Source organism: Tyto alba, unplaced genomic scaffold (assembly GCF_018691265.1).
Source record: "Tyto alba isolate M040663 unplaced genomic scaffold, T.alba_DEE_v4.0 Super-Scaffold_23, whole genome shotgun sequence".
Classification (NCBI taxonomy): domain Eukaryota; kingdom Metazoa; phylum Chordata; class Aves; order Strigiformes; family Tytonidae; genus Tyto; species Tyto alba.
Window position 1 is genome coordinate 21934148 of NW_024881297.1, and position 14499 is coordinate 21948646.

At 41.9% G+C, this 14499-nt stretch overlaps 1 protein-coding gene across 27 annotated transcripts in view; it reads left to right on the forward strand.

The window, feature by feature from the left end:
• The window catches only part of ADGRL3 (adhesion G protein-coupled receptor L3), a 520467-nt gene that overhangs the window by 290680 nt on the left and 215288 nt on the right, over nucleotides 1-14499 (forward strand). For all 27 annotated transcript variants that reach the window (XM_042796493.1, XM_042796492.1, XM_042796511.1 and 24 more), the window contains one exon: nucleotides 7994-8103. In XM_042796493.1, the coding sequence (XP_042652427.1) occupies nucleotides 7994-8103 (110 nt within the window). The remainder of the gene's footprint in view (nucleotides 1-7993; nucleotides 8104-14499) is intronic.

Consider the following 14499-nt stretch of genomic DNA (forward strand, 5'->3'; position numbering starts at 1 on the left):
ATTGACTTGTGTTAAAAAGGCAATGAAGACAAAGTAATGTGGAGTGCCAGCTGAAATTCAGCCTAAGCCTCCCCTAGCCTTTAATTTGACCTCCTAACCCAAATTAAAAAACAGATTGTTTTCTGTTCACAGTTATTTTAACTAGTGTTAACTCTGTCTAAACTAACAAGCTTTTTATTGGTTGGTTTGTTTTAGGTGTTTACTCTTCTCTCCAGATATCCTGTCGGTGTTTTGTAAAGTGGATTTTTATTAGGGTGCTACAGAAGTTTATAGAGTTGGAAGAAGTAGAGTACCTGTAAAAGGGCAGATGTGGTTCTTTAAAAGATGAGCTTTTACAGCCTTAAGGCTTGCCTGGTTTGGTTTTCAACCCTACGGACCAGCATCCAATAAAAGACATTAGCCTGCATTGCAAACCTGGCCTTGCGTGTGCCCTCAGCTCCTTACAGCTGGAGCAACACTGTGACTGCTTTAGACATGCTTGATGCAGAACTGTTTTCCATGCTGACCCAAGCCTTTTGTCCAAATATGCCAAATGGCTTTGACAGATTGTCATTTCGTTGTTCTTGAACTAATTATGAATATTTTTAAAACCAAGCTTGTGTTCAGGTCCCCTGTTGCTGCAGGGATGCTGTAGCCAGGCACATTAGCACAAGGCACTTGGCAAGTTTTCCTGCTGGGGTCCATGTTCATTGGCTTTGGAGATTTAATCTCCCCTCCTCACTGTGTTAATTGCAAAGACGTGGGACATAAAGAAATCCAAGGAAACTATAAAATGTAAGAGACATTACATGACAAAGCACGGAGGAAAAAGCTTGCATTGCTTGGGGCAACCCTCCTTTGGAGGGAGGTGATGAGCCAGGGTGTCCCCACTGGAGAGTCCTGCCCCAGACCTCAGATTCCTGAGCTGGGGAGGCCCTGACAGCAGATCAGATGCACCATGTGCAGGGGTTCCCCAGGTTGTCCTTAAATCTGTTAAATCTTGTGAATTTGCTGTTAAATGCCTCTTGTTAAATGTTAAGGGCCTTATCAGTGAGTTGAAACAGTGTAATTACTTTTTCTTTTTCCTATGTAAAACTGGTATTTAAATTATTTCCAGGACCTGTTTTTCCATCTTGCTCCCAGACTCTCCATAACATATCAAGGGTCCCCTTGGTGACCTTTACGTCTTGGATTTGGTTTGGCTCTGCAGAATTTTCCTGCTGCTTGGCTGGCTGAGGTTTTGGTGGTTTGTTTTTCTTCAGTTTTGCTTTGCTCAATATAATAATCAGAGGAACAAAATGGGTTGAGGCTGTTGAAAGAGGACTCTCTTTTCCCATCAAACACCATAAGATTTTACAATAACCATAGCAGTTTAGATGTATCTCATTGGCATATCTCCACAAAGGTGCTTGGTGAGGCTGCAGCTAGAGTGCTCTGCCTCTCCTTGTATTAGTTTGATCACATAAGAGGCAGCATATCTGACAGCTCTAGCACCTGGATGGATAATTAAAACCCGTCAATAAAACAACAAAATGCAGTGTGTAGTGGGACTCATCTGTGCTAGCATTAAGCACCACAGATAATTATATTGCAGCAGAGATTGGAAAGCCAGCTTCTCTGTGCTCTGAAAGATCAATAAAAAGGCCCATTCATAATGAAGAAAATGTTAGAAACTGGATTTTCATCTCCCCGTCATTAGATCCTTTGATTTTAAGGTTTTGCACAGGCAGAAAAAAATTCTGTTGAGGAATTCTTTGTTTCTGGGAGCTAAACAGGTGGAGGATTTAGCTTAGCTGTTTTGCAGTGTGTTACTGAAAGCAAATGTGGTGAGCCAGGGGCTTTTCTCAGGGTTTGTGGTTCTGTTCTCCCCTCTCCATCGCCTCTCTTCTCTGCTTTCTTTCCCCTTGCCCCCCACCTTATTTGCAAGCCATCATGTTAACTCCATTAAGGAGTGAAATTTCCTCTTTGCTTCCTGTTTACTTTCTCCAGAGCATTTTTTTTTTTTTTTTTTTTTTTTTTCCTTGGCCCTTCCTAAAGGGTTGATTTGGAAATATCACATATTGACAGGGGAGAACACACTCCTGGCTGACTTATTTGCTGTGACAGACTCTTTCTTAAAGCAGTCATCCAGAGAGGAGATTTTTGTGTTCCAGAGAAGGAAAAGGCTGTCTTGCAGCATTGCCATGAAGGATAATGAATTAAGTCTGTCTCTTACTGTAAAACCATTAGAAAAGTATAATAGAACTTGAGAAAGAGGCTTAGATATTGATGTCTTGGCTATATTAGCGTGCCTGGGCACATGACGGTTGCCTTGTCTTTGCAGAAAAAAAATTAAAGTCTCTGTAAAGTAACTATTTCAGTTGAGGGGAGAGGGAGAGAGTGGTCATTTGGTGACGGGTGCTTATGAACACAGGTGAGCCAGTGTGGTCAGAACACCTAGGCATTAAGAATCCATTGGTTTAAGTTCCTGTAAGTGGAGGGTAGCACCAGCTACAATCAGAGTTTGTTAGCAGCAACAAGGGATGGGTAAGGCAGCTCAGTGATTTCTGTACAAACACGAATTCATGGTCACGTAGCCTGAAATTTTCTGTTTTTCAGAGTATTAAGAGCCTAGCCCTGGACTCTGATGGTCTGATTGCAGATTCAGAGGGAGTGGGTGGCTTCCCCATTTGTAGTGGTTCCCAGTACACCCTGTTCGCAGGAGCTCCTGTTCCAGGTGTTGCAGAAAACGTTGCTTCACCTTGAAGGGCTTGTCTTTAGAGGATAAGGGCCAGGAGAAGGAGTGTGTGTTGGGGATTAAATGGATGCTTGAGCCTCTAGACTTGTTGTGGACCTGTGCACAGATTTCTGGTCACTCTTCTGGCGTCACTAGCATGACAAGTGCCTGCCCCATGGTTTTGGCACCCATTTTTCTTGTCTGGGACAAATCATCCCCACTGGGGTGGAGAGCTGGAGGACCAACTGGTATTGCACCTGCAGTGATTAATGCTGAAAAGCTTTTGTTTGAGATTGATCTTTTATTTTGTGCTGCCTTTGCATTTTTGTTCTGGTAAACATATCAGCCCAGACATCTAGCCTGATGCTGTTGTCATATCTGTGCTATTAAAGTTTCTGGAAAGGCCTAAAATAAACATCACCTGCCAAACTACTATTTTTTTCCTTCCTTTCTTTTTTGGTAAATATATAAACAATGTCAGCAATGGAAAAAAAAGTCAAAGATGTCAGAGCAGGAATAAGCAGCTGTTTATGTCTTAAAGTGTTTCTGCCTCACTATCACAAGATGACCTTGTCACTTAAAAATAATAAAAATGTTGCTGGGGAGAAGGAATGGAAGTTTGCTGAAGGGAAATTAAGTTTTGGTGTTGTGGGGTTTTTTAAAGTCTGAACCGAGAGTTGCAAGCAGAGTTGAGCCCTGCAGCTGGTTCTGAACTCAAATACTTCCTTCAGTCCCACTGCTATTAATGCAAAACAAATGCCACATGAATTATTATTACTGTTTCACATTAAAACTCTTGAAAGTCATTTTCCACTGGAACTGGAAGAAGTTCTGCAAAAATAATCCATGTTTTCTGTTACAGTGTATGTGTTGCACTGGATTGACACCTCTCTTCTAGGATAAATATTTTTCCACGTCTGAAAGACAAAACAGGTACCTTAATAAGTGGGAATAGATGTAGCTGGAAAGAATATATAAAGAATCCCTTTTTTTGCCTTTTTTTTTTTCCTTGTGACTGGGACAATTCACACTTTTCCCAGGAGGTAATTTTTCCTCTCCAAAACATATATGTGAATAATTTGAACTTCTGTTTATGATATGATGGTTGCTTAAAGGATGCTGAGTACCTTGGACTGATTTTTAGGAGGGTTTGAGGTATTCTCTTTTCCTGAACATACAGGAATGTATGTTGCTGTCAGTTTCTCAAGTCAGGGTGAAAATGCAGATCTTGGGTTATGCTTTGGTTTCTGATCTCTTGGTTGGTCTTGGTAGGCATCTGTGCCGTGGCAAAGTGGATGTGATATACTGGCTTTTTTAGTTGAGCACAGCTGGCACCAATGGAAGCATTTACAGAGGAACGTGGGCACTGTCAAGTCACATTTTCCATATCTTGCAAAATGGAAAGTGCAGCAGGCTTTTTGCCTTGCTAGCTTTAATGCTGTGGCAGCATGGTGGGTTATTTCTGGTGAGCTGTGGGGACACTCTTGGTCAAGGCAAAGTGTCCACAAATCCTAGCAGCAATTACAGAGGTGGCCCAAGACATGCAGGGTCTCTGAGAAGCAGGATCTATCTTCATATGCCCACCCTTGCACTTCAGGGGGCAACAGCGAGAAGAATGATTGCAGGTAGAAATAAGGACTTCAAACTAAAACAAACCAACCCCAAACAACAGGATGGCTATAAATTCCTTGACAGATTCCATGATAAAGGGCAGTAAGGGGAACTAAAACCACTTGAGGGCTCCTTTAATTCTTACGTGTCTCCAGAACATTTGTCTCACAATGTTGTACAAACTAATAAAATGGAAGCTGCTTTTTTACTAGGCATAAAATTGTCTATTTGGTCCCTCAAATTCACAGATTTCTCCCACAGTTCTTTTGTTTACTTCATGTCAGAGCATATGAAGAATGAGAAAATGCCCTGAGGGGCCAGGGGCTGCTTAGGAAAGTTGTGGCATGAAGGCAACTCAGGGCAAAGAGAAGTTGTTTTGTTTAAAGGAGCTGATGAATCAGTGTTAGAAGTAAGAGGTGCTTGTCAAAAGGTGGTAATAAGAGGTATAGATAGGTGTAAAAAAAGTGACTGTAGTTTTCTGGAGTTATACTAAAGTCAGTGATGCAAACAGTCCTGCCCTGTTGGAGAGGAATCTAGCAAGATGTGGAGCTGCCTTTTCTAGCGTAAAGCTAAGTGACCTGGGTAATGTTTCTGCAGCTGCCCTATAGAATAGACAGATTTATACTTGAGCTGATGCAGTGTTGGTTCATACTGCAAATTGTAACTTCAGTAGTTAGTAAAGCTATTCCTTCAAGAAAGAAGGAGAAAAAAACAAAACAAAACAAAAATTGAAAAATAAGGGATCCTTGTTTCATTAACTGGAAAGGTCAATACCCAGAACTGAGCCTCACGACGCTCAGGAGTTTGGAGTGAGTATGACTAAGACCCAAGAGCCAAGAAAACCCAAGGTTCAATGTATAATCCTGTGATTTACAAAGAAGAGCTCATGGGCTGGTTTGCTGAGAATGGAGTAAGGCATGATTATGTTTCTGTTTTGTTGTTTTGTTTTTTTTTTTTTTTTTTCCCCCTCCCTTTTCAAGGCTACAGATGTGTCTTCTTTTGCACATCTCCTTTCTCTATGTCATTTATTGTGTGTCACTTAGTGTTTTCTGGGCCTTTAATCTGTCTGGAAAGAAATATGACAAAACTGAAAGGACCAAGAAACTGTTGTGGAAGTGGGAAAAAAAAGTGTGAGCAAAAGCACAGCAACAGAGCTTTAATGATGAGTGGTTTTTACTTCTTTCTCCCTTCAAAATTTTCATAGCCTGATGTCTGACAGTGGTAGTTGGTTCAGCAGGTATTACTCAGGTTTTCAGTCCAAATTGCCCTAGTCCCTTAAGTGTGCTGGAATGGGAACCTGCATGTTTCACCCTGGGGTGGTAAAAGGAAACTTGAAATGCCAATTTGCAAGTTTTTCATTTGTCTTTCTGTTATTTCCCCCCCCCCCCGAGGTGGCACTGACAATTTGATCATGGCACTGACAATTTGATCTTTCAAAGTTTCTGTGCTTGGTAGGCTCAGTGCTTTGCCATCCCCTGATCCAGGAATGGGCAAGGGGTCTTCAGGGCTTGCTAGAGTTGGGTGGAAAAGCCCACACCAGCACCCTGCATTCCCTGCTCAACCCCTTGTATCAGGTACTTTAGCTGCCTTCGGTGATATCCCACAGGGCAGCACACATTTGGGGAGGCTAAAACTGGTGTTCATAGCCTTTGGCTTCCAAACCAGGTTTTGAAATACTGGTTACAAACCTGGAGCTTTCCAGGTTGCTTATTTTTGCTGCTGGTTTTTGTGTCCAAGTTCTTGCATAACAAGTAAATGGCCACAAGGAAACACTTGGCCATTCAAAGTAAACACTTCCTTACAAACAGAGAGAAAGCAGGCATAGATGAACCCTAAATGTGTCTGTTTCTCCCTCCCACTTCCGATTCCTCATAACTTTGGTTCCTGTCTCATGATTTTTGAAACATCTCTTTGATCTGTTGCTCTTATTCTATGTAACGTGGCCAGGGCTGTCCCTGCAGCCAGAGAGACTATTGATTAGGCCAGTGCAATTGCTTTTTGAAAAGCACATTGAGCTCAGTAAAGGATATTTGTTGGAAGTGAAGTTTTGAATGATGTTCAAAGTCTCTCCTGGAAGGCTGCCTACTCGCATGGTCCAAGCTACCTGTGATATCCCAGCCAAGCCACCTGTCTGTAAGTAGAAAGGGTGAGGACAACAAAGTTATCCTTTTCATTAATAAAATTGTTTTTCTGTGTATACGATAAAACTAGTCACTTTCTGTGATAACTGTCGTCTTTCAACTAGAAAAAATGAGAACATACTAGCCCTTTGGATTATCTGTTATCCAGCAAAAGAGCCTGATGAGCAAACGTATCAGCTTTTATTAATCTTTCCATAAAATTAAAGAAATTATGGAGCTTAAGGCAATCACTAATGAATCAATTTTAATTTACGGGCTCAAATAAAATCCTCATTAAGGCTGACAAACTATAGCCTCAGGTAAACATGAAGCATTTTCACTGCAGACCTAAATGAGTTCTGCGCTGGATGTTGCAGCTTCTGCCACAAGAGCAGGAGGGTCAGGGGTCCCATGTCATATCAGAAGAGGCAGCATCTAGACAAAGTAAGTGCAGTGGTCTAGCCCTTAGAATGTCTCTTTCTGGCATGCAAAAGCATAAAAATCAAAGACTACTTATATTTCTCTCTCTCACATGCTTATTTTTTTTTCTTTAAACAAACAAGCAGAAGATTTTTGTCCATAGAGCTGCTGCTTGCTAAGTGGTTTTGCATCCCAAAAATACACAAAAGTTGTACTTACAGGTGCTTGTACATGAAATCAGAGGCAAATGTGGGTTTCCACACATGCACAAATCCGTCACCCATGGAGTGAATCATACATGCCACATGGAAAGCATCTCGTGGGGCCCGACCTGTGTGTGTGTGCTCCTAACATGAAAGATGCTCGCTGCAGCGGGCAGGGTCGCTTCCTTCTCTGTGTGACTGTACAGCAAGATTTTCAGTGAGAACATTCACTTTTGAAAAAAACCACATCATCTCACGAGATGCATCCGTGCTGGGTAGAATGACTGAAGAAAACTTAGCCGTTTATAACTAATGCAAGTGTGTTGGCTGTGTATGAAAACCTACTATTTTGGGGCTTAGACAGCTTTATTTGGTGATTTTGTTTTTCCACTTGAGTGTTGCTGTTTCTAGTCTTTGCTTTGCATTAAACAGCATTATTCGACATGACTGTTTTTGTGGGAGCATTTTATAAATATTTTGTAAAACATATTTGTTATGCCTGCTATAAAATATACAATGATTAATTTTGCCACAAATGTTCTTGGCTTAGTCTTTGTATTTCGTTTGGTGGAGCTGCTGGTATTTCAGATTAGCTGAGGTCACTATGATGGAGTTTGGGTTTCGAGAATTAGAGGACAATGTACCTGTAATCATTTTTTTAAAATTTCCCTCTCAGTTTGGTTTTCAAGAAGTGCTTCCTGATGCTGTAAGAACTGCTTGGAGGGGAAGGGGTTCTGCCCCATGCCTCATCTCTTTTGGCAATAGGCTGATGAAGACATCCGTGTTTGCCATCAGCCTTTGCGCACTCTCTGGCACGCTTCCGCAGCTGATGCTGAAGAAACTTCTGCATCTTAACTCCTGTTGGCACTGGAGGGGCCACTCAACCTCTTGACCTGTCCTTCTGTCTGAACTGCTTTCTGACTCTCTTTTTCTTTGCTTTTCAGATGCAGTAATCGAACCCAGTGTGCAGTTGTTGCTGGCCCTGATGTCTTTCCAGACCCTTGCCCTGGGACGTACAAGTACCTGGAAGTTCAGTACGAATGTGTCCCCTACAGTATGTATCTTGATATATTTGCATTTTTTTCCTTAACAGAGATCTGATTTATTGTGGAGACTGGGCCATCCTTGATCTTGTCTCTTATTGCCCAAGGGCGAGTTAACGCTCGGTGACAAACCACGTGTGTCATATGAGACTGAGATGATAAGATATGAAAAACTGTCCTCTGTGCAAGGTTTGTGCTTCAGTTAAAAATCTCCTAATAGTGTCCCATGTTTTCCTTGTTGTACGATGTAACAATGTCGTGCCACATTTTGGAAAACACCTGGGAAGCCCCGTTAGTGAAAAGAGACAAAAAAAGTGATAGATTATAGCTTATTTTTCCAATTTTATGCTTGTAATCATATAGCAGTGAGCTTTGACTGACCTATGCCCATGTAATTGGTGATGTTTGATAAGTGCCTTAAATACAGTATTGTATTGCTGTGGAGGTAGAAAGCTAATGTTTTGAGATATTTGATGTTTGGTGGTAAAAAATACTGATTTATAAGCTTCCAAAGATATGAAGGCAAATTACAGGCAAGCCATTTAGCCTGAATTTTTGAGGGTAGACAGTCATCTGGGATTACAGTAACATGCACCAAACAGGAAATGTCAGAGCTACAAAAAGTTAAGCGCACCTCAGAATTTGTTTTCTGTAGAAGCCGAATTTGTTACGCACAGTTATGGTCCTACTGTCAAAAATGGCATACCTCAAAAAAGAAATAACGACAGTAATACTAGGAGTGCACTTTTTATTAGCAGTCGTAAAGGGCTGAGCAGTGAATAACAGCGCCATTTCTCAGTTTTCAGTTTGAGTAGGCCAAAACTCATAGCACACCTCTCAAAGTAAAGCAGGTGGGGGAATGGATGCTTTTGAGCCGCAGAGTTGTATTGAGAGAGCAGCAGGAGACCTCAGTTTGCTGAAACCCAGGGTTTGGCTCAAAGACTAAGAGCATCTTCTCTGTTGCCTTGAGCACGGGCTGCAGGAGAGCAAACATGGCTGAGAAATGACAAGCACACTGTCCGGAGGGGAAGTGAGAGCTTACAGCCCCTTGGGTGGTCCCCATCCCTCGTGCAGGAGGTGGCCACCTGCCTGCTGCTGGGGAAGGCTGTGGGGGGTTTGGCTTGTGAAACCACAGGGTGGGGGATGGAGCTAAGACCACCTCTTTGAACAAAGAGGACCCTCTCTGCTGAGGGATTCTGTCTCTCTGCTGGTGAGGGGCTTGGTGTATCCATATTTGATTTTTCTAAACAAAAACGTGAACCTTCTAAATGCAGTGATGGAATATTTTTTATGGGGTGAGTTATTAAGCCCATGGAAAGAGTGACATCAGGGGCTTAGGGTCTGCCCTAGCGAGCTCATACCAAATTACCAGTTTGAAGTTATTTCAGTCTAAATGAGGTCTTTCATATTACAAATGACACTGTGTGTGGGGAGGGAAAGGGGAGATGAGTTTCTACTTACCAGAGCAGGTGGTATTTCCTTGTGATTTGTGATTTGCATGAGGTATGCCATTCCCTTCTGAGACTGGTAAAGCAATAGTCATTACCTAGTACCCCTCTGTAGCCTTTGTTATATATAAAATGAAGAGGAATAATGGTGCCTTGTGAGAAAGGTAATATGTGAATATTATGCCTTGAGGCGTTAATCAACCCTGTGTACAAGTTGTAAAATAATTCTTGTGAGAGGTTGCTCAGTACCAAATGTACAGTAGGGATTGAGTATTTTTTAATGATCTGAATGTGGGGAGGAAAACGACGACAACAAGCCATGCTGCCTTCGCAATTAAGTTAGTAGTTTTGATAGCTATTTCCTCCATTTGTTTATGAATCAAATATAGTGCCTCTGAAAGTAGAGTTATGGGAGGGGAAGGGGGAAAATGAGGGGCGAGCATGCTGTAAAATAGGATCACATCTCCTGGGCTTGTTCTGCATTGCCTAGGAAATTTTGGGTCAAAACTTCATGTGTTGTTATTCAGTGTAGCACCAGGGAAGTTGGTTGTGTTCAGGCAAACTGTGACCCTTCATCTGCGGACATGGAGTGGGAAACCTAGGGCTCCTTTTTATTCTTTTCCTACCTCAGTCTTTGCCTGGCTTTGTTACCACCTCCATGTCTTCCCTCTGAAAATGGCCAGCTCAGCTTTTTAGATGTTCCTTGACTTGGCCCCAGGAGTACTTCATGAGTGAAAGCCATTCAAGTGATAGGGAAGGTGTTAGCTCTGGGCAAGAAGGTCAGCAAAGGGTATGGCTGCACCAGAGCCATGGCTGGTGGATGAAATCTGCTTCCCCCTCGATGCCCTCCATGATGCCTCTGCCGTTTGCTGTGTGTCAGTTGGTCCCTTTGGCTTCTTGTCACTAAGCCCATGTGCTTCAGCTCTTCTAGTCAGATTTGGACTGTTGCCCAAGTCCTTTCAGGTCCAGCTTTCTTAGCATCTCTACCCACACCCAGCTGCCTTGTGTGATGCTTCACTGAAGGAGGGGAGTGGGCTCTATGGGCACCTCACTGCTGGGGAAAACCCTTCCTTGGCCGCTGACATTTCCTTGGTGGCTTCGTGCACAAAGCCCTTGGTGAACAGTAGTGTCTGCCATATGGCTATCTGCTAAAGTCACAGAGCGGTTGCATAATAAAGGAATTAATATTTCAGCAGGCACTGTATTTGTATGCAATTCCAACTTGCTTCATCTGGTTGGAGAGGTTACTCCTTCCAGTTTCAAATTATTCCGTATGGACAAAGAGAGAGTTTACCCAAGTGCTGGCTCAACAAGTGCTGCTCAAGCAGAGGGGAACATGTGTGCATCTCGAGAGAGAGCAGCATTTAGGAGTCATCTTTAACAGATGTTGTTAGGACTGGCCTTAGGTGCTTATGCTTAATACAGTGCTAGTGTATATGCTCCTTCGGAGAAAAATCATGGAAGATTTAAAACGTCATTGGATAGCCTGCTCCTCTTGTGATTTTATTTATTTATTAGCCCTTCCACCACTAACTCATATAATTTTTAAGAGGAAAGCATCCCCCTTTCCTCTCAGGAGAGGAAAAAACAAACCTCTTCTAACTTGAGTAGCTTATATATTTTTAAATGTCCTTTATGTTACTCTCCACGCCATGTTCTTATGTGTTCACTAGAGATACCTCTGACAATGAGAGTTTCAGTTATTCTTGACATGTGGGAAAGACAACAGATGATTAGGTGGATAGCCCAGCCCTCTCTTCATTTTCCCAATCCTGTAGTCAGTTTATGTGATGGCAGATGCTGTCTACAAAAATGGACAGTCATTCCAAGGACCTCTGGACTTTTTTTGTTGCTCTCTGACAATGAGAAGCAAATGAAGAGCAGATGATTTCAGAAGGTAAAAAGATGCCAGGCCTAATTTGACAGCCTTCAGTGGCATTAGTTGTCCTATTTTTCTGGTATCAGAAAAAGTCACCAAATTAATTTTGTCTTTCTGAAATCAAGACTTGGCATGTGGTGTTTATTTCTCTTTTCTTTTAATTGTTACTGACCAAGAGAGCTTTTGCATGGTTTTCTATTAAATACATACTACTGCAGACCCACAGTTTGCCATTGCCAGAACTGTGGACACTCTGTTGTTGTTTCCTAGTGCATCCCTCTGCCCTTTTCCCTTTACTTAGCAGATTTAAGTGGGTAATGGGAACAGCAGTGGTAGAGGTAGTTTTGTGAAGCTAGGTCAACACTCTTATTGCAGAAACACTTCAGTATCATCTTGTGGTGCACGTACACTCCTGTTGTCATGGTGCCAGCACATCTAGGAGTGTAATTTTTCTTATTTCACCTTTGCAATGTGCTAAGGGACTTCCCATTTTACTCATGAGCCAGTGCAGAACGCAGATAAGCAATTTCTCCAGTGCTGTACATGAGACTGATGATAAGCAAGAGAGTCCAAATTTGCAACCAGTGTGGTGGGAGAGCTGCTGAACTAGTTGTCATTGTAAACAGCCAGATTTTCTACTGATAATCTGATAAATCCAAACCAACGTGTTGTTTTTTCCTATGCAAATACAGCCTTTGTATGCACGTAACACTTTACAGCTCGAACCATCCATGTTTTAATAGTCCTGCATGCATTTCTGAGATAGACGAAGAGAAAGAACAACCCACTCAAGACTGATGGGCCTCCTGTTCGCCTCCCAAGTATGCTTGCTCTGTGGGCCACAGCAGCTGCACTACCCGTCCTGGGTGACACCTCAAGCCAGAACAGAGGGAGATTTTTCCAACATGTGAGCCACTATCTCCCATTGGCTTTGACTGAAATTTAGGGATTGTCTGCATTTAGCTTTTACTTCAGTTTCAAAAAAGGTGCGAGTTGAAAGCATGGAGGCAGTTTGGAGGGCTTTCTGTGTTCATTTCCCGCTAGAGACAACCGTTCAGGCTCCCAAGGATCCAGCATGGTGTTGGAAAGAGTATTTAGCTGGTTGAGTCAAATTTACCTTCAGTTTTTTCTGAGTTCTCAATTCCCCTAGGTTCTAGGTTTTGCAGTTCGCAGAATAATTTGTGCACTGTTGTCCTTAAGAAGCAATCTATTTTTTAATAGAGACTTGGAAAATTTAAGGCATAGGGCAGGGCAAAGTGGAAAAAAGATGGGGCCTCAAAAAGGACAAGCCCATTGCTGCACTGATGGAAAGGATTGGGAGAAGCAGGAGGGAGCATGGGTGGGTGCCTCGAGCATGGCATAGCCCACTGTGATGATAACTTGCCTCGCACCCAAGTGACAAGTCTTCCATCAGCTTTTAATATTGGGGAGATCTATTCAAAGAGTTCTTTCCTGCAAGGTAAAATTGTTTGTGGCTTCCAAGGAAGGATGAATTGTTCTTCCTTTCTATTCTTCTGGGTAAATGGGCTAATAAATGTTACGAAGGCACTAAATATCTTTGGTGCTTATAGAGATTTTCCTGCTTCTTTAATGCTAACAAGGGGAAAGAAAACAGCGCTTGAGCATGGTTCATCTTTTCTTTTCTTAAGACTTTTTTCTTTTTAAACATGGAACCTGAAATCAAATGTCCTGATTGCTGTATCGATGGAAGGAAAGGCCATTTTTTTGCTAGAAGTATTCCTTTTATTGCTGACAGAAGAGTAGATGGGCTCACGTATTGCCTCACAATAAAAGTGAGGGATGGTAAGTGTGATGTGGGAACAGAATTCAATAAAGTTTTATTGTATCACAAGTGGACTGAAGTGCATTTAAAAACATTAAATGAAGGCTTACAATATCTGCTCCGCTGGACCTTAGGGCCAGTGAATAGACAGATAATTGAATAATGACATTTTTAAGAGAATACAAGCACTAGAAAGCAAACTGATATTTTCATTGCTCCAAGATTGCTGGTGGAAAGGGAAAGAGGAGGGAGGAGGGAGAAGCTGGGAGAAAATTGACAATCTGAAAACAATTTAATGAGACCATTTTTCCCAAGAATATGGTTCTTAATTATTTCTGAAGTGCTGTAAGACCATTATGTGGCCTCCAGGCTTTCCTTGTGTTTTTTCTTGCTGCCTTCCCTATTGGTTGAGAAGCAGTGTTTGCCCACCAAGAGCAGTGCTGTATTTTGTTAAATAAATGGTCTTGTGGCTTTCTTTTGCTCTGGGTTTTTGTTTTGGTTCTTTTTTTGTTTGGTTGGTTGGGTTTGTTTTGTTTTTTTTTTTTTTCTTTTCCCACGGGTACTTGGTCCCCTGGGGCCCACTGGTGAAAATGGCAAGTGTTCCCAAGGGGTTAAACCCAGCTCTTGCTGCTTTGGTCAGTAATGTATAAATTCCCCCCTGAAGCCAGGTATCCTTTGTTTTATTTAGTTAAATAAATGATTTGTGTGTATGGGCTAGGAACAATAATAAATAATTAAAAAAACAAACCAAAACAAAACATAAAAAAAACACCAGACCTAACTATTCATTATATTTATTTCTGAGCAAAAAAATCTTTACTTTGTATCCTGCTGACAAATTGCCTCTCTTCCAAGGCATAGAATTTCCTGGGCATTGCAGCCAAAAAAATCCCTTTTTTGTATTTGCTGAAATTTCCAGCTTTGCTTGCTGATTCTTTACCTGCAGAGGCAGGAGTTAAGGATATGCTACTTCCCCTATAAGTCTTCTTTCACTGTGTGTTTGTGGAGAGAGTGCACCTATACAGCAGCCAGTTAAAAAGCACCCTTAATTAAAATAACCTGATATTATGGGGCTTTGCAAACCTAGAGGCTGAGCTATGTGCGTAAGTGTGTGCATAGTTTTCAAGAAGTGGAGGAAGTCAAAGTGCTGAGAACTGGGGGAAATAATGGTGTTATAAAACTTGAAAGTAGCCTGAGATGAGGGGAAAAAAATGACATTTGGTGACATGTGGTGAAATGCATGACAACATGGTTCATTTTTGAATCTGAGATTAGTAAGGTTTAAATTAAAGGTACA